At 41.0% G+C, this 13,326-nt stretch overlaps 2 protein-coding genes across 7 annotated transcripts in view; both read left to right on the top strand.

Moving 5' to 3' along the window:
- Positions 1-3,428, top strand: part of LOC110487041 (ethanolamine-phosphate cytidylyltransferase) — a 31,161-nt gene extending 27,733 nt beyond the window's left edge. For 2 of the 4 annotated variants that reach the window (XM_036941815.1, XM_036941816.1), the window contains exon 13: positions 547-3,428. In XM_036941815.1, coding sequence (XP_036797710.1) covers positions 547-661 — 115 coding nt within the window. In that variant the 3' untranslated portion in view covers positions 662-3,428. The remainder of the gene's footprint in view (positions 1-546) is intronic. The other 2 variants (XR_005035629.1, XR_005035628.1) reach the window with 2 other exon arrangements.
- A 2,310-nt stretch (positions 3,429-5,738) lies between these two features.
- The window catches only part of LOC110487033 (guanine nucleotide-binding protein G(o) subunit alpha-like), a 34,118-nt gene continuing 26,530 nt past the window's right edge, over positions 5,739-13,326 (top strand). The window contains exons 1-6 of one of the 3 annotated variants that reach the window (XM_036941812.1): positions 5,739-5,952; positions 6,043-6,111; positions 6,252-6,396; positions 9,828-9,919; positions 10,750-10,842; positions 13,052-13,212. In XM_036941812.1, coding sequence (XP_036797707.1) covers positions 6,073-6,111; positions 6,252-6,396; positions 9,828-9,919; positions 10,750-10,842; positions 13,052-13,212 — 530 coding nt within the window. In that variant the 5' untranslated portion in view covers positions 5,739-5,952; positions 6,043-6,072. Of the gene's footprint in view, positions 6,112-6,251; positions 6,397-9,827; positions 9,920-10,749; positions 10,843-13,051; positions 13,213-13,326 lie in introns of all 3 variants that reach the window. The other 2 variants (XM_036941813.1, XM_036941814.1) reach the window with 2 other exon arrangements.

Here is a 13,326-nt window from a genome sequence, read left to right as displayed (position 1 = left end):
GTCATTATGATAATATCTCTGTAGTTTCAATGATGCTAAGGTCACGTCATCATGATAATATCTCTGTAGTTTCAATGATGCTAAGGTCACGTCATCATGATAATATCTCTGTAGTTTCAATGATGCCAAGGTCACATCATCATGATAATATTGGGGAAAAGTAAAGAAAGTCACCCACTATATTACTCCCAGTAACCTTTCTCTACTTTGTAAGTGTATGAACCATTTGTCTGAACCTGCACAGCATTTTGGGTATGCGTTTTCAGCTCCCACTATAAAATGATATAATAACACTATCTGCCATTTAGCAGATTGTTTTATCCAAAGCGAATTACAGTCATGCACGCATACATTTTACGTACAGGTAGTCCCGGGAATCGAACCCACTATCCTAGCGTTGCAAGCATCATGCGCTACCAAGACATTCCAATGATACTATACTCTAAATCACAGAAGGGTAAATATTCCATGCGTTACCATGATGGTTTTAACCAATAGCCCTCTGCACACTATTGAAACCTCCCCTCTGTGTCCCCTGCGATGTAGGCTGCTGTTCGAGGCCAGGAACCAGAAGAAAGAGGCCAAAGAGATGGCTGTGATCCAGGCCATGAAGAGAAGAGAGGAGGAGAAGGGCAAGGAGAGAGCCCAGGCTGTGCTCTAGGACGACAGGCACGAAGGAGCACTCCCACCACGAGGAACCATTGACCACCCTTAGGGTCAATCTGAGACGGACTAAACCCAATACATCTAACCCCCACCACCAATGCAGCGCAGTCAATCCACCTCATCTGGGTTCCAATTCCCAACCAACACCCTCCAGGTCACACAGTCTCCTTACCGACAGCCAGACAGCGAGCCTTTGTTTTCAACATACAGTATTCTTACAATGGGAGTTCTGTTGTAGGTTCGACATGGTAACATGTTAGGTGAGGCTGTTTTCTTTGTCTTAATATCTTAATACAGGCTGTATGCATTTACATGTTCTTTATTTCTTATGGTTTGACAAACCACCTTAACAGTATAGACCTCTCACTGTCTCCCTTCCTCACTGAGTTAGAACTAGACAAGGAACCAGAAGGCCCAACGTAGTTACTGAGTTATAACCAGACAGGGAACCAGAAGGCCCAACATAGTCACTGAGTTATAACCAGACAAGGAACCAGAAGGCCCAACATGGTTACTGAGTTATAACCAGACAGGGAACCAGAAGGGCCAACATAGTTACTGAGTTATAACCAGACAGGGAACCAGAAGGGCCAACATAGTTACTGAGTTATAACCAGTCAGGGAACCAGAAGGCCCAACATGGTTACTGAGTTATAACCAGACAAGGAACCAGAAGGCCCAACATGGTTACTGAGTTATAACCAGACAAGGAACCAGAAGGCCCAACATGGTTACTGAGTTATAACCAGACAGGGAACCAGAAGGGCCAACATAGTCACTGAGTTATAACCAGACAGGGAACCAGAAGGCCCAACATGGTTACTGAGTTATAACCAGACAAGGAACCAGAAGGCCCAACATGGTTACTGAGTTATAACCAGACAAGGTACCAGAAGGCCCAACATAGTCACTGAGTTATAACCAGACAAGGAACCAGAAGTCACTGGGTTATAGCCAGCCAGACAGGGAACCAGAAGTCCCAGCCTAGTCTTGTGAAACCAGACAGGTGTGTCTCTAAACAAATCTGTCTGTGCAAGTTAACGCCAGACTAATATTTGTTTTCTAAATAATTAACATAACGCAAGTTATTTTTCTTGGGGTTGATTGAGCTTTATTTAAACAGGAGAATTATGAATGATTCATTTCTGGGAGAAATAGTTTGGTTAGGTTGAAGTCTGTCGGCCGAGGCTTGGGCTTGTTGCTTTGGAGACCCATCAAACCACTGCTGCTCCTCGCACAGCGATTATTGAACAACCAACACATTGGATGCATCCAACATGGCACCGTTTTTCCTATATAGTGCACTATGTTTAACATGGACCTGATGGTCAACAGTAATGCATTAAATAGGGAATAGGGCTTCATTTCAGATGCAGCCGTTGTCATTCTCCAAGGGACTGTTGCTGCTGTCATCGTGGCAATAGGCTGATCCCCTCACAACTTACAGTCCTATCTTATCTATCTCTGTATATATGTAATGTATGTATGTATTATAAATTAATATTAACCAGGAGAACTCTCTGGAAGATGTTGAAACCACTAGAGGTGTTCAGGGGTGGGTTTGAAAATGTACCATCTCTGTGAGAGCCTATTGGTCGATTTTACCTTGGGAAAAGTTGAGGTCATTAATGATTCAAGCTTTCTATCAGAGACTACCCTCAACTTTCGGACAGTTTTAATCAGTTTCTAGAAGAGAAACGTAATTGAATATTACACTCTTAGAAAAAAGGGTTCCAAAAGGCTTATTTGGCTGTGCCCATAGGAGAACCCTTTTGGGTTCCAAGTAGAACCCTTTTTGGTTCCATTTTGAATCCAGGTAGAACCGTTTTGGCAACCCAAAAAGTTTCTACCTGGAACCAAAAAGGGTACTTCAAAGGGTTATCCTATGGGGACAGCTGAAGAACCCTTTTCGGTTCTATATAGCACCTTTTGTGTAGATGGGCCAACCTATGGGACCTCATGTAGATAATACTACCAGAACATACTGACTGGAACTGTTCTATGTTATAGAATGAATCTATAATATAGATAGAACGGTTCTCCACTACAACAAATGCAAACTATTATTCCAGGACCCATTGTCCAACCTTTGAGCGCAGTTCTAGTTTTAACCACAGCAGGTCACTCTTCCTCTGTAAAAGACACAACTTATCCTTGTACATTCTGGTAGAGCACTGAACTGAGTTTTAACCACAGCAGGTCCCTCTTCCTCTGTAAAAGACACAACTTATCCTTGTACATTCTGGTAGAGCACTGAACTGAGTTTTAACCACAGCAGGTCCCTCTTCCTCTGTAAAAGACACAACTTATCCTTGTACATTCTGGTAGAGCACTGAACTGAGTTTTAACCAGATGCTTTTAATGGCAAGTTATTTTAAACGATAGGAGATTATGAAATATGTACGGTGCTGTTAACTTAGATAAACGAATGACCTTTTACTGTCATATGATCAAAAGTCTTAATCAAACCTCTGGAGAAGAAATCACCATTTCAAAACGTTAATCTGATTAAATACTATATTTTTCATAAATGTATATTTTTCAGTCAGACCACCTCGACATAAACTCTGGTTGGTTTCATATGTTTCAAAAGCATATAAAATATTGTCTGTCTATAAAGTTGGAATGTATTCAATGTACTGTATAGGCTACAGTGATCTCCTATGTATGTTATTGACAACTCTGATCTTCTTAATGACAAACGCTGTGGAATTTGGTACAGTATATTATCATTGTCAATAATAACAACTCCATCTAAAAAACTGTGTTGGTCATCTTGACCTTGTCTCCTTATTTTAAAAACGATTTTACTAATAGAAGGTGTGTTAGGGCAATAATTTTTGCTGCCTAGTTGTTCTTAAAGGATCAATTTACCACAAAAAAATATATATATTTTGTATTTTGTTAATTAGACCATGCATGTTAGCAGTTAAGGTCTCTATTCAATCAGTATCACTGAAATTCAGTGTTACAGCGTGGTTGAAATTTAAAGGCAAAGTTCACCCGTTAGCAGAGACTGCATTCACGGTAAAAGCTGCATATGTTGGCTCAATCGGAAATTACCTGTGAATTTCGATCAGGCAATCTGTAACGCTTCTGCAATACAGATTGAATAGAGCCATACGTTTTCAAGATAGAGAACTTTAGATAAAAATAAAAGTGTGATGATGGTGTGATTTACATCATCACACTTTTAGCATTTTACTAAAGGTGCTCTATCTTGACAACTTAGGGTCTTGCACCATATCTAAAGTGGACTAATGAGCAAAATACTTGAAGATAGTTTGAGTAAAGCTATCTTTATAGGCAAAGGAATTATAAAGGTAATCATCATCATTCATTAAAGAGTATGAGGTCATGTGTTGGACAGATAAGTGAACCTTTGATCCGCCTAAATTAGGGTCAAATTGCATCTGTCAATCACTTCACACTACAAAGTCAGGAAATGTCAGTTCATTACTGTGACCATTTTTTATTAGCCAGAGCCTAATTAGTGTGCAGTATATCCTCATACAGAAAAGTGATATATTGAATATACAGTGGAGAATTAACACTTTCTATGAAGTAGGTCAACATTTGTACAATGCTTTATATTATAATATCCTTTATAATGTGTTATGACACTGACTATATACTGAGTGCACAAAACATTACCCTCTAATATTACCTACCCTAATATCTTGTTGCAACCCCTTTTGCCCTCAGAAAAGCCTCAATTCGTTGGGGCATGGACTCTAGGTGTTGAACGCGTTCCACAGGGATACTGGCCCATGTTGACTCCAACGCTTCCCACAGTTGTGTCAAGTTGGCTGGATGTCCTTTGGGTGGTGGACCATTCTTGATGCACACGGAAAACTTGAGTGTGAAAAACCCAGCAGCATTGCAGTTCTTGACCCACTCAAACCGGTGTGCCTGGCACCTACTACCATACCCCGTTCCAAGTCACTTAAATATTTTGTCTTGCCCATTCACCCTCTGAATTACACATATACACCATCCATGTCTCCATTGTCTCAAGGCGTACAAATCATTCTTTAACCCGTCTCCTCACCTTCATCTACACTGACTGAAGTGGATTTAACAAGTGACATCAATAAGGGATCATAGCTTTTACCTGGATTCACCTGGTTAGTGTGTGTCATGGAAAGAGCAGGTGTTCCTAATGTTTTGTACACTCAGTGTAAGCATCTATAATAGGGAAGGGACAGGGAATAACTCAGAAGTGGTGATAAACTCTGTATGATGTTTTATTGATAATGAACTATAATGAGTTATAAGGCTATAATGTATTATTATAGCCATACTTGTTTGGAAACAGACAATATAGTTTTTAGACACATTAGGCCTTGTTATACTGTAGCGATCCTGCTATATGAGCCACTTTACAATTCCCACCAATTCAGTTAACCCTATTGACGCAATGCATAGGGTTTCACGCCAGTCTGAGACCAATGTTTGCTACACTGGTGTCAGAAGTGGGATGGCGGCTGTGAGGTCATCGGAGCTCACGAGCCTGGACATGTGAGGGGTTGGAGTAGCGATCCTCGCTATATGAGTCAGGTTACAATTCACACCGTTTCTATTGGCACAATGCGTAGAGTGTTTGCCTTTACGCCTCAATCACACCTACTGTAAATCGTTTTTAAACACCTCGATCACACCTACATCGTTAATGCGCAAAATGGGATGCAGCATCATCTGGATGTGTGCAACAAAAGTTTAATATTCACCTGCTACCATTTCAAACCGTCTACGCATACAATTTGATGCACATATTCGACAAATCCAATGTATGCACCACACAGAACACACTGCAACGCAGTGCAACGCAATGAATGTACTTATGGTGTCCCAAAACACAAATTATATCCGTGTGGTCGAGGCGTTACAGTGGCAATCAGCAGTTAAAACCATAACAAAACACATCCCCGCCCCTGTTTTCGTAAAAAGTTGACTGGAGAAATGTTACCACTCAAATTCATAGACAGCTATGGATGCAAGGACTGACCATCTATGATGTAAACATTCTAGTTTTAACCATGTTGAGGCTATATAGTGTTTGTTTACAAGAGCACGTAATGTATTATAAAGCACTATGCATGTGTTTGTTTAAATAAAGCGATCAATTTAGTTATAGAACACTGTAATAGGTATTTGTAGGCTTTAACTAAATTCTGCTTCAGTCTCGCGCTCGTGATTTGTATCTTCATGATATGAGCACGGGTCTTCTCCACTAATAATCCACAGGTGTTATCTGTTAGGTCAGTTACCGGCAAGATTTGACCAGTGAGTAGTATAATCTATAGAAATTAATTGGACATATTCAATGTTCTTGAGGTTTACCTAATTTATCTTTATCGCGTGTTGAATTTTCAGCCCCAGTTTGTAGCAAACGTTACCGCAAAGATGTTCCGCTTTTTCAATATTCTGCCAGCCCCTCTGCAGGTATATCAAAATGTTGTTTTTGTTTGTGTTAACGTGTACCCCTCATTTTGTTTTTCAAGCAAACATCTCCGGACAGTCGTTATGCGACATTCTAATAGAACATACTGTGTCTTCGACTAAAGTTTACTTTTCAAACCTAGATGTGCGTGAGATCAATTTGCTTTCACCCCGTACCCGACGTTACTGAGGATGAGAAAAGGGCGAAAATTCAAAGCTCTAATATAGAACGAGATTTGTTTGAACAAGCCAAGCTTGAGGTGAACGTGATCAAAATATTGCTACTTGGTAAGTTTGTGTGCGTGCGAGGTGTATGTGTTGCAACAACCATGTCTCACATAATTTCGTATTATTATGTATGGAAATCCGAGACCCCTAAGTATGATATGTTATCTTTGGTATGGTTACTTGAGACAGATGGTTACTTAATGCCAAATTTAAATGAGTTTAGCTGGGTGGGTATAACACACATTTCTAGAAACACAGTGGATAATTATAATTTAGGCTACTTTTGAACTACTTTTATCTACTTTGCAACTACTTAGCGTGTTAGCTAACCCTTCCCAATTATGTAAAGTACTTAAGAAAATATACTTTAAAGTAGGCCCTACTGCTGTAGTTTGTGGTATCTGTACTTTACCATTTATATTTTTGACTACTTTTACTCCACTACATTCCTAAAGGAAATAATGTAGTTTTTACTCCGTACATGTTCCCTGACACCCAAAAGTACTTGTTACGTTTCAAATGTTTAGCAGGACAAGAAAAGTGTCCAATTCACACAATTATCAAGAGAACATCCCTGGTCATCTCCTGCCTCAGATCTGGTGGACTCACTAAACACAATTATCAAGAGAACATCCCTGGTCATCTCCTGCCTCAGATCTGGTGGACTCACTAAACACACATGCTTTATTTGTAAATGTATACGTGTTGGTGCTGCGTTTGCTTAATATGAGGAATTAAAAAGATTTATACTTTTGATACTTAGTTACACTGCAGAAATCGCCCTGCCATTGGTTGCTAAAACTCTAATACACTGAACGAAAATATGAATGCGATATGCAACCATTTCAAAGATTTTACTGAGTTACAGTTCATGTAAGGAAATCAGTCGATTTAAATAATTTCATTAGGCCCTAAATCTATGGATTTCACATGACTGGGAATACAGATATGCTGCCATTGGTTACAGATACCTTAAAAAAGGTAGGGGTGTGGATCAGAACCAGTCAGTATCTGGTGTGATCATCATTTGCCTCATGCAGTGCGACACAGTGCGGTGCGACATAATCATGCAGTGCTTAGAGTTGATCAGGCTGTTGATTGTGGAATGTTGTCCCACTCCTCTTCAATGGCTATGCGAAGTTGCTGAATATTGGTGGGAACATGAACATGTTGATCCAAAGCATCACGAACAAGCTCAATGGGTGACATTTCTGGTGAGTAAAGTCTGGTGAGTATGCAGGCCATGGAAGAACTGGGGCATTTTCAGCTTCCATAAATTGTGTAAAGATCCTTACTACATGGAGTACTGGAGTGCAGTATCATGTTGAAACATGAGGTGATGGCGGCGGATGAATGGTATGACAATGGGCCTCGGGATCTCTTCATATTCAAATTGCCATCGATATATTGCACTCGTGTTTGTTGTCCATAGCTTATTATTGCCCATACCATAACCCCACCACCGGGGCACTCTGTTCCCAACGTTGACAACTGCAAACCGCTCACCCACACAACGCCATACACACTGTCTACCATCTGCCCGGTACAGTTGAAACTGGGATTCATCTGTGAAAAGCACACAATTCCATCGTGCCAGTGGCCATCGAAGGTGAGCATTTGCCCACTGAAGTAGGTTACGGTGCTGAACTGCAGTTCAAGACCACGGTGAGGGCGATGAGCATGCTGATGAGCTTCCCTGAGACAGTTTCTGGCAGTTTGTGCAGAAATTCATAGATTGTGCAAACCTACAAATTAATCAGTTGTCCGGGTGTCTGGTCTCAGACGATCCCGCAGGTGAAGAAGCTGGATGTGGAGGGCCTGGCGTGGTTACACGTGGTCTGCAGTTGAGGCCAGGTGGACATACTGCCAAATTCTCTTAAAACAATGTAGGAGGCGGCTTATGGTAGAGAAATTACCATTACATTCTCTGGCAACAGCTCTGGTGGACATTCCTGCAGTCAGCATGCCAATTTCCAATTGGATGGCTTGTGGTTAGAGCGTTGGGCCCGTAACCGGAAGGTTGCTGGATCGAGTCCACGAGCTGTCAAGGTAAAAAAATGTCGTTCTGCCCCTGAGCAAGGCAGTTAACCCACTGTTCCCTGGGTGCCAAAGACGTTGACGAATAAGGCAGCCCCCCACACCTCTCTGATTCAGAGGGCTGGGGTTAAATGTGGAAGACATATTTCAGTTGAATACATTGTTGGACAACTGACTAAATATCCCCCCTTTCCCCTCAACTTGCGACATCTGTGGCATTGTTGTGTGTCAAAACTGCAAAAAACATTTTAGTGGCATTGTATTGTCCCCAGCACAAGGGGAACCTGTGTAATGATGCTGTTTAATCAGCTTCTTGATATGCCACATCTGTCAGGTGGATGGATTATCTTGGCAAAGGAGACATGCTCATTAACAGGGATGTACTAAATTCGATAGAAATAAGCTTTTTGTGTATATGGAACATTTCTGGGGTCTTTTACTTCAGCTCATGAAACATGGCACCAACACTTTGTTTTTTTGTATTTGTGTAGTTTGCCTAATTTCAGTTTGTAACAAAATAAGCTGCTCTAGTGTAGAGAATCATTCAACCATCTAAACCCTTGTGAAATATATTTTCCATAATCTTTTGAAGACGCAAAAGAAATTGCGCACATAGAACAGATCTACCGCTTCTTAGACTTGCGTTCAAGTAGAGTAATAGAACTATAACTCATATTTCTACAGTGTGAATTTGGCCAGGTCACCCAAATAGTTACAGCAATTACATTTATTTTTTGATAATTAAGCCTATTTAAAACCAAATACTCTTGAGTCATTTTCTATTAAGGTATCTTTACTTTTACTCAAGTATGAACGTTGGGTATTTTTCCACCACTGACCCTGACCTTAACCATTTTAGCTACCCATTTGCCTAACCTTAAGCCTTTAACCGAACTCCTAAACTTAACCCTAACCTTATAATGCAAACGGTTGATAGATAATTTAGAATCTCAGCATGTACAACTTTAGCATTTTAGCTAATTGTCAACTTTTGAACTACTTGATACTTTGCAACTACTAGCATGTTAGCTAACCCTTCCCCTAACACTTCCCTTAACCCTTTAACCTAATTCCTAAACTTAACTCTAATGTTAGCGAGCTAGCTAACCTTAGCCACCTACTTGGAATTCATAACATATCAAATGTTTTGCAGATTCCTAACATATTGCAAGCTTTTTATGAATTCATAACATGTAATAGAAATTGTCATTCTTAACATATCATACGAAATGGGTGATAGGCATCCACAAATGAATACATACCATACGAAACGCAACATATCATACTAAATGCGGTGTCTCGGATGTATGTACAGAAAAATACGAAATGCTCTGAGACCAGGTTGGTTGCAAATCACAAATATGGCCAACCATGTCACTGCAGAATATATTTAATGTGTTTTGTGATTTAAGTTCCCATTAGATTGCACTGATGTGATGACTACTTTGTTCCAGGTGCTACAGAGAGTGGTAAGAGTACCATGGTCAAGCAGATGAAGGTCATCCACAGTCATGGCTTCTCCAAGCCAGAGCTTATTAGCTTCAAGGTGCTGTACACTTTACCCTCCTTGGCAGAGATTCTCGAATGTGTTGTGACATGTTTTTTTCTTTAAAGGGGATTCTTGGCTTTGTTACACTACATTCTCACTATTCTAAAGAACCCAGACAGGTCCATAGCCTGTTATGTTGTTGGCTTAAAAAGGCTGTATTCAACAGTCACGATACCATGATCAATGCATACTGCCCTCCATTAATACTGTGTGCTTCCATTCTGTAAGAAAATGCTCTTACTGATGCTTAATTGAATAGTGTTTTGGCTGGACAGGGCACTGATGTAGCTGATAGTGACTCCACTTGGGAGATTAGGGAGGGAGTTGTTGCGTCTGGATGTATGGTATGGGAGCTGGGGTTTGGGAAAGGTGATTCTACCTCCTACCAATCAGACCATGGAGGTAGAAGAGCTTAGGTGTGGTTAATGGTAGCTGTATACTGTTCAAACCATGTTTTTTTACTGTGTACAGTCCTTGGCTAGGGGTCTGTAAAGGTGGGTGTTACATTATTGAACATTTTACATTCACATAGAACAGGCATGAATATCTGTCTGGTAGAATAGAACAAAAATAATGATTCCCTATCTGCAGTGTTGTGAAGAATAGCCCAGTCCCAGTGTTCAATAGTCACCCCTCTCTCTCCCTCCCTCTCTGGCTCACCATCCAAAGTATTTAAACTGAGCCCTTCATGAGTGATTCCATCAGACTACTGAACTTTCTCGATTAGCGAACATTTATTGATTTACTTGTCTGTCTTGATGTATTCACACTTCATATTTTAGCTGCCATGTATACCGAAATAAAACTCAAACTCCCTCCCTTCACAGGCTGCAGTGCTGGATAACCTCCTGACCTCCATGAAGTTTGTGCTGCGCGGCATGGGACTGCTGAGGATTAATCTGGCCAACAAGAAGAACAAGGTGAGGGAGAAGAGCTAGTAGCTAGTCTTGGAGCATCATGTCATACTGACTGACCACCTTGTTAGGACCTTTTGATTTGACAATTTAAAATACGTAGTTACTCCAGGCAACCGATACATAAACCACAACTAGCAGAGGGTGCCATTTGTGGTCTTCTATCAAACGGATACAGCACACATGATGAAATATGGTCTCTATTCACACCCTCTGGTAATGATGCAACACATTCTGTACTCCCATTTAACACATGTTGACCTAACAGGATCATACAGTGTAACTAGTCAGCCCAGTTTTAGACCTACATCTCTTCCCATGGTCATAGCTTCCTCCTTTTGAAACTGTAGAGCTCAGATGTCACGTTAGATGTCAGCCTTGCTCTGGTATTCTCCTAGCTACGTCCCTAACACAATCACAAGCCATATCTTGAAGTTTAAAAGCCCCTTTGCCTCACATCTTTCTTGACCTCACTAATAACGACAAGTGGACACAGGGACTGGCATTTATCTTCTACATCTGTCATTATGATTTAGTTGGGTTTTTCATTAGGACCAAATGGAAGAAAAGACTGAAACCGAGAGGGACTACCTGGACTTGTCCAATAAGAAACACTCATTTTACATAGCAAAACACACACAAAAAAAAACTTATGTCTTTCATTCCCTAATGAACAAGACCCGAGACAGCAAATGTTTATCATATTCCCAAACTGGAGCAATGCCGTCGGGGGTATGCCAAATAAAAATATGATTCACATTTATTTATTTTTTAAAACTTTTTTTTCACCTTTTCAAACAGTCCATTTATATTTTCCAACGGGGTCTATACATTTGGGTGAGTTTTTTTTCTTCTCTCGCCTGATTAGCCTCGTTTCACTGCCAAAAATAAAATTAAACCATCTAGTGTTCAGCGAAATAACAACACAATGTCAAATACAGGTAGCCTAGTCAAATAATTAACATCCAATCACATTAACCGTTACACTCTCGCGGGAATTCCATTAACGGTCGTATGTAGCCAAACATAGCTGCTGCTCATGTTGGCATCTGTACTGATGGCACAAAAGCCATGACAGGGAGAAATAGTGGAGTGGTAACACTCGTGCAAGCAGTTGCTCCCGACGCCACTTGGGTACACCGCAGCATCAACCGAGAGGCTCTTGCTGCCAAGGGAATGCCTGACAGCTTGAAAGGTGAAAATGGTTAATTTTGTTAAAGCAAGGCCCCTGAACTCCCGTATTTTCTGCACTATGGGCAACGACCATGTAATGCTTTTACAATATACAGAAGTGCGCTGGTTATCAAGAGGCAAAGTATTGACACTTGTTTTTTAATTTGTGAGACGAGCTTAAAGTTTTCTTTATTTACCATAATTTTCACTTGTCTGACCGCTTGCATGATGAGTTTCTCATACGACTGGCCTATCTGGGTGATGTTTTTTCTCGCCTGAATGATCTGAGTGAGTTGGGTGAATAATTACGCAGGTACTTTCACGATACGGATGATACAAACAACTTTCATGCCCTGCCTCCAGTCCACTTACTGATAAACTGAACAAGAGAGCCTCATTGAAATTACAACAAGCAGTTCTGTGAAAATTGATGGACAACACATGCCACTGCCAGATTTTTGGATAGGGCTACGCTCAGAGTATCCTGCCTTGGCAAATCTCGCTGTTAAGACACTGATGCCCTTTGCAACCATGTACCTATGTGAGAGTGGATTCTCGGCCCTCACTAGCATGAAAACTATATATAGGCACAAACTGTGTGTGGAAAATGATTCTCTCCAATACAACCCAACATTGCAGAGTTATGTGCATCCTTTCAAGCACACCCTTCTAATTAACCTGTGAGTTATTCACCATTTTTGATGAACAAATAAGGTTTTATATGTAAGATGATTAAATAAAGAGCCAAATTATTGATTATTATTTGTGCCCTGGTCCTATAAGAGCTGTTTGTCACTTTCCACGAGCCGGGTTGTGACAACTCCCACTCATTCTTATGTTTTAATGTATCATTTTGTGTGTATGGGGGGCAGGCTTACAATGATGGCAAAAAAACATTTGAGGGTGCGCTGTCCCTGGTGCTAGAGGGTGTACGCAGCTGGAGATGAATGTTTTGAAGGGGTACGGGACTATATAAAGTTTGGGAACCACTGCCCTGGAGTATCGGTGATCATGAAGCCCTCTTCCTGTTGTCCCCATGTAGGCCCATGCCCGCTCTGTGCTGTCCTGTGGCCAGTGTTTCGGGGAGGACGGGGAGCTGCTGCCGTTTGTGGCCCTGTCTTTCTGTGCTCTCTGGGCCGACCAGGGTGTGAAAGCTGCAGCTGCCAGGGGCTATGAGTTCCAACTCAACGACTCAGCGCTCTAGTGAGTACCTTACATGTAGTGTTGTCACTGTACTCAGTATCACAGTTCTCTGAAGTATGAGCATGGCAAGGAAACAACATACGGAGCGCACTGAATTTCATGATGAAACAGTTG

This window comes from Oncorhynchus mykiss, chromosome 13, assembly GCF_013265735.2.
Source record: "Oncorhynchus mykiss isolate Arlee chromosome 13, USDA_OmykA_1.1, whole genome shotgun sequence".
Classification (NCBI taxonomy): domain Eukaryota; kingdom Metazoa; phylum Chordata; class Actinopteri; order Salmoniformes; family Salmonidae; genus Oncorhynchus; species Oncorhynchus mykiss.
Note: the sequence above shows the minus strand (reverse complement) of the source record. Positions and strands in the feature narration are given on the sequence as shown.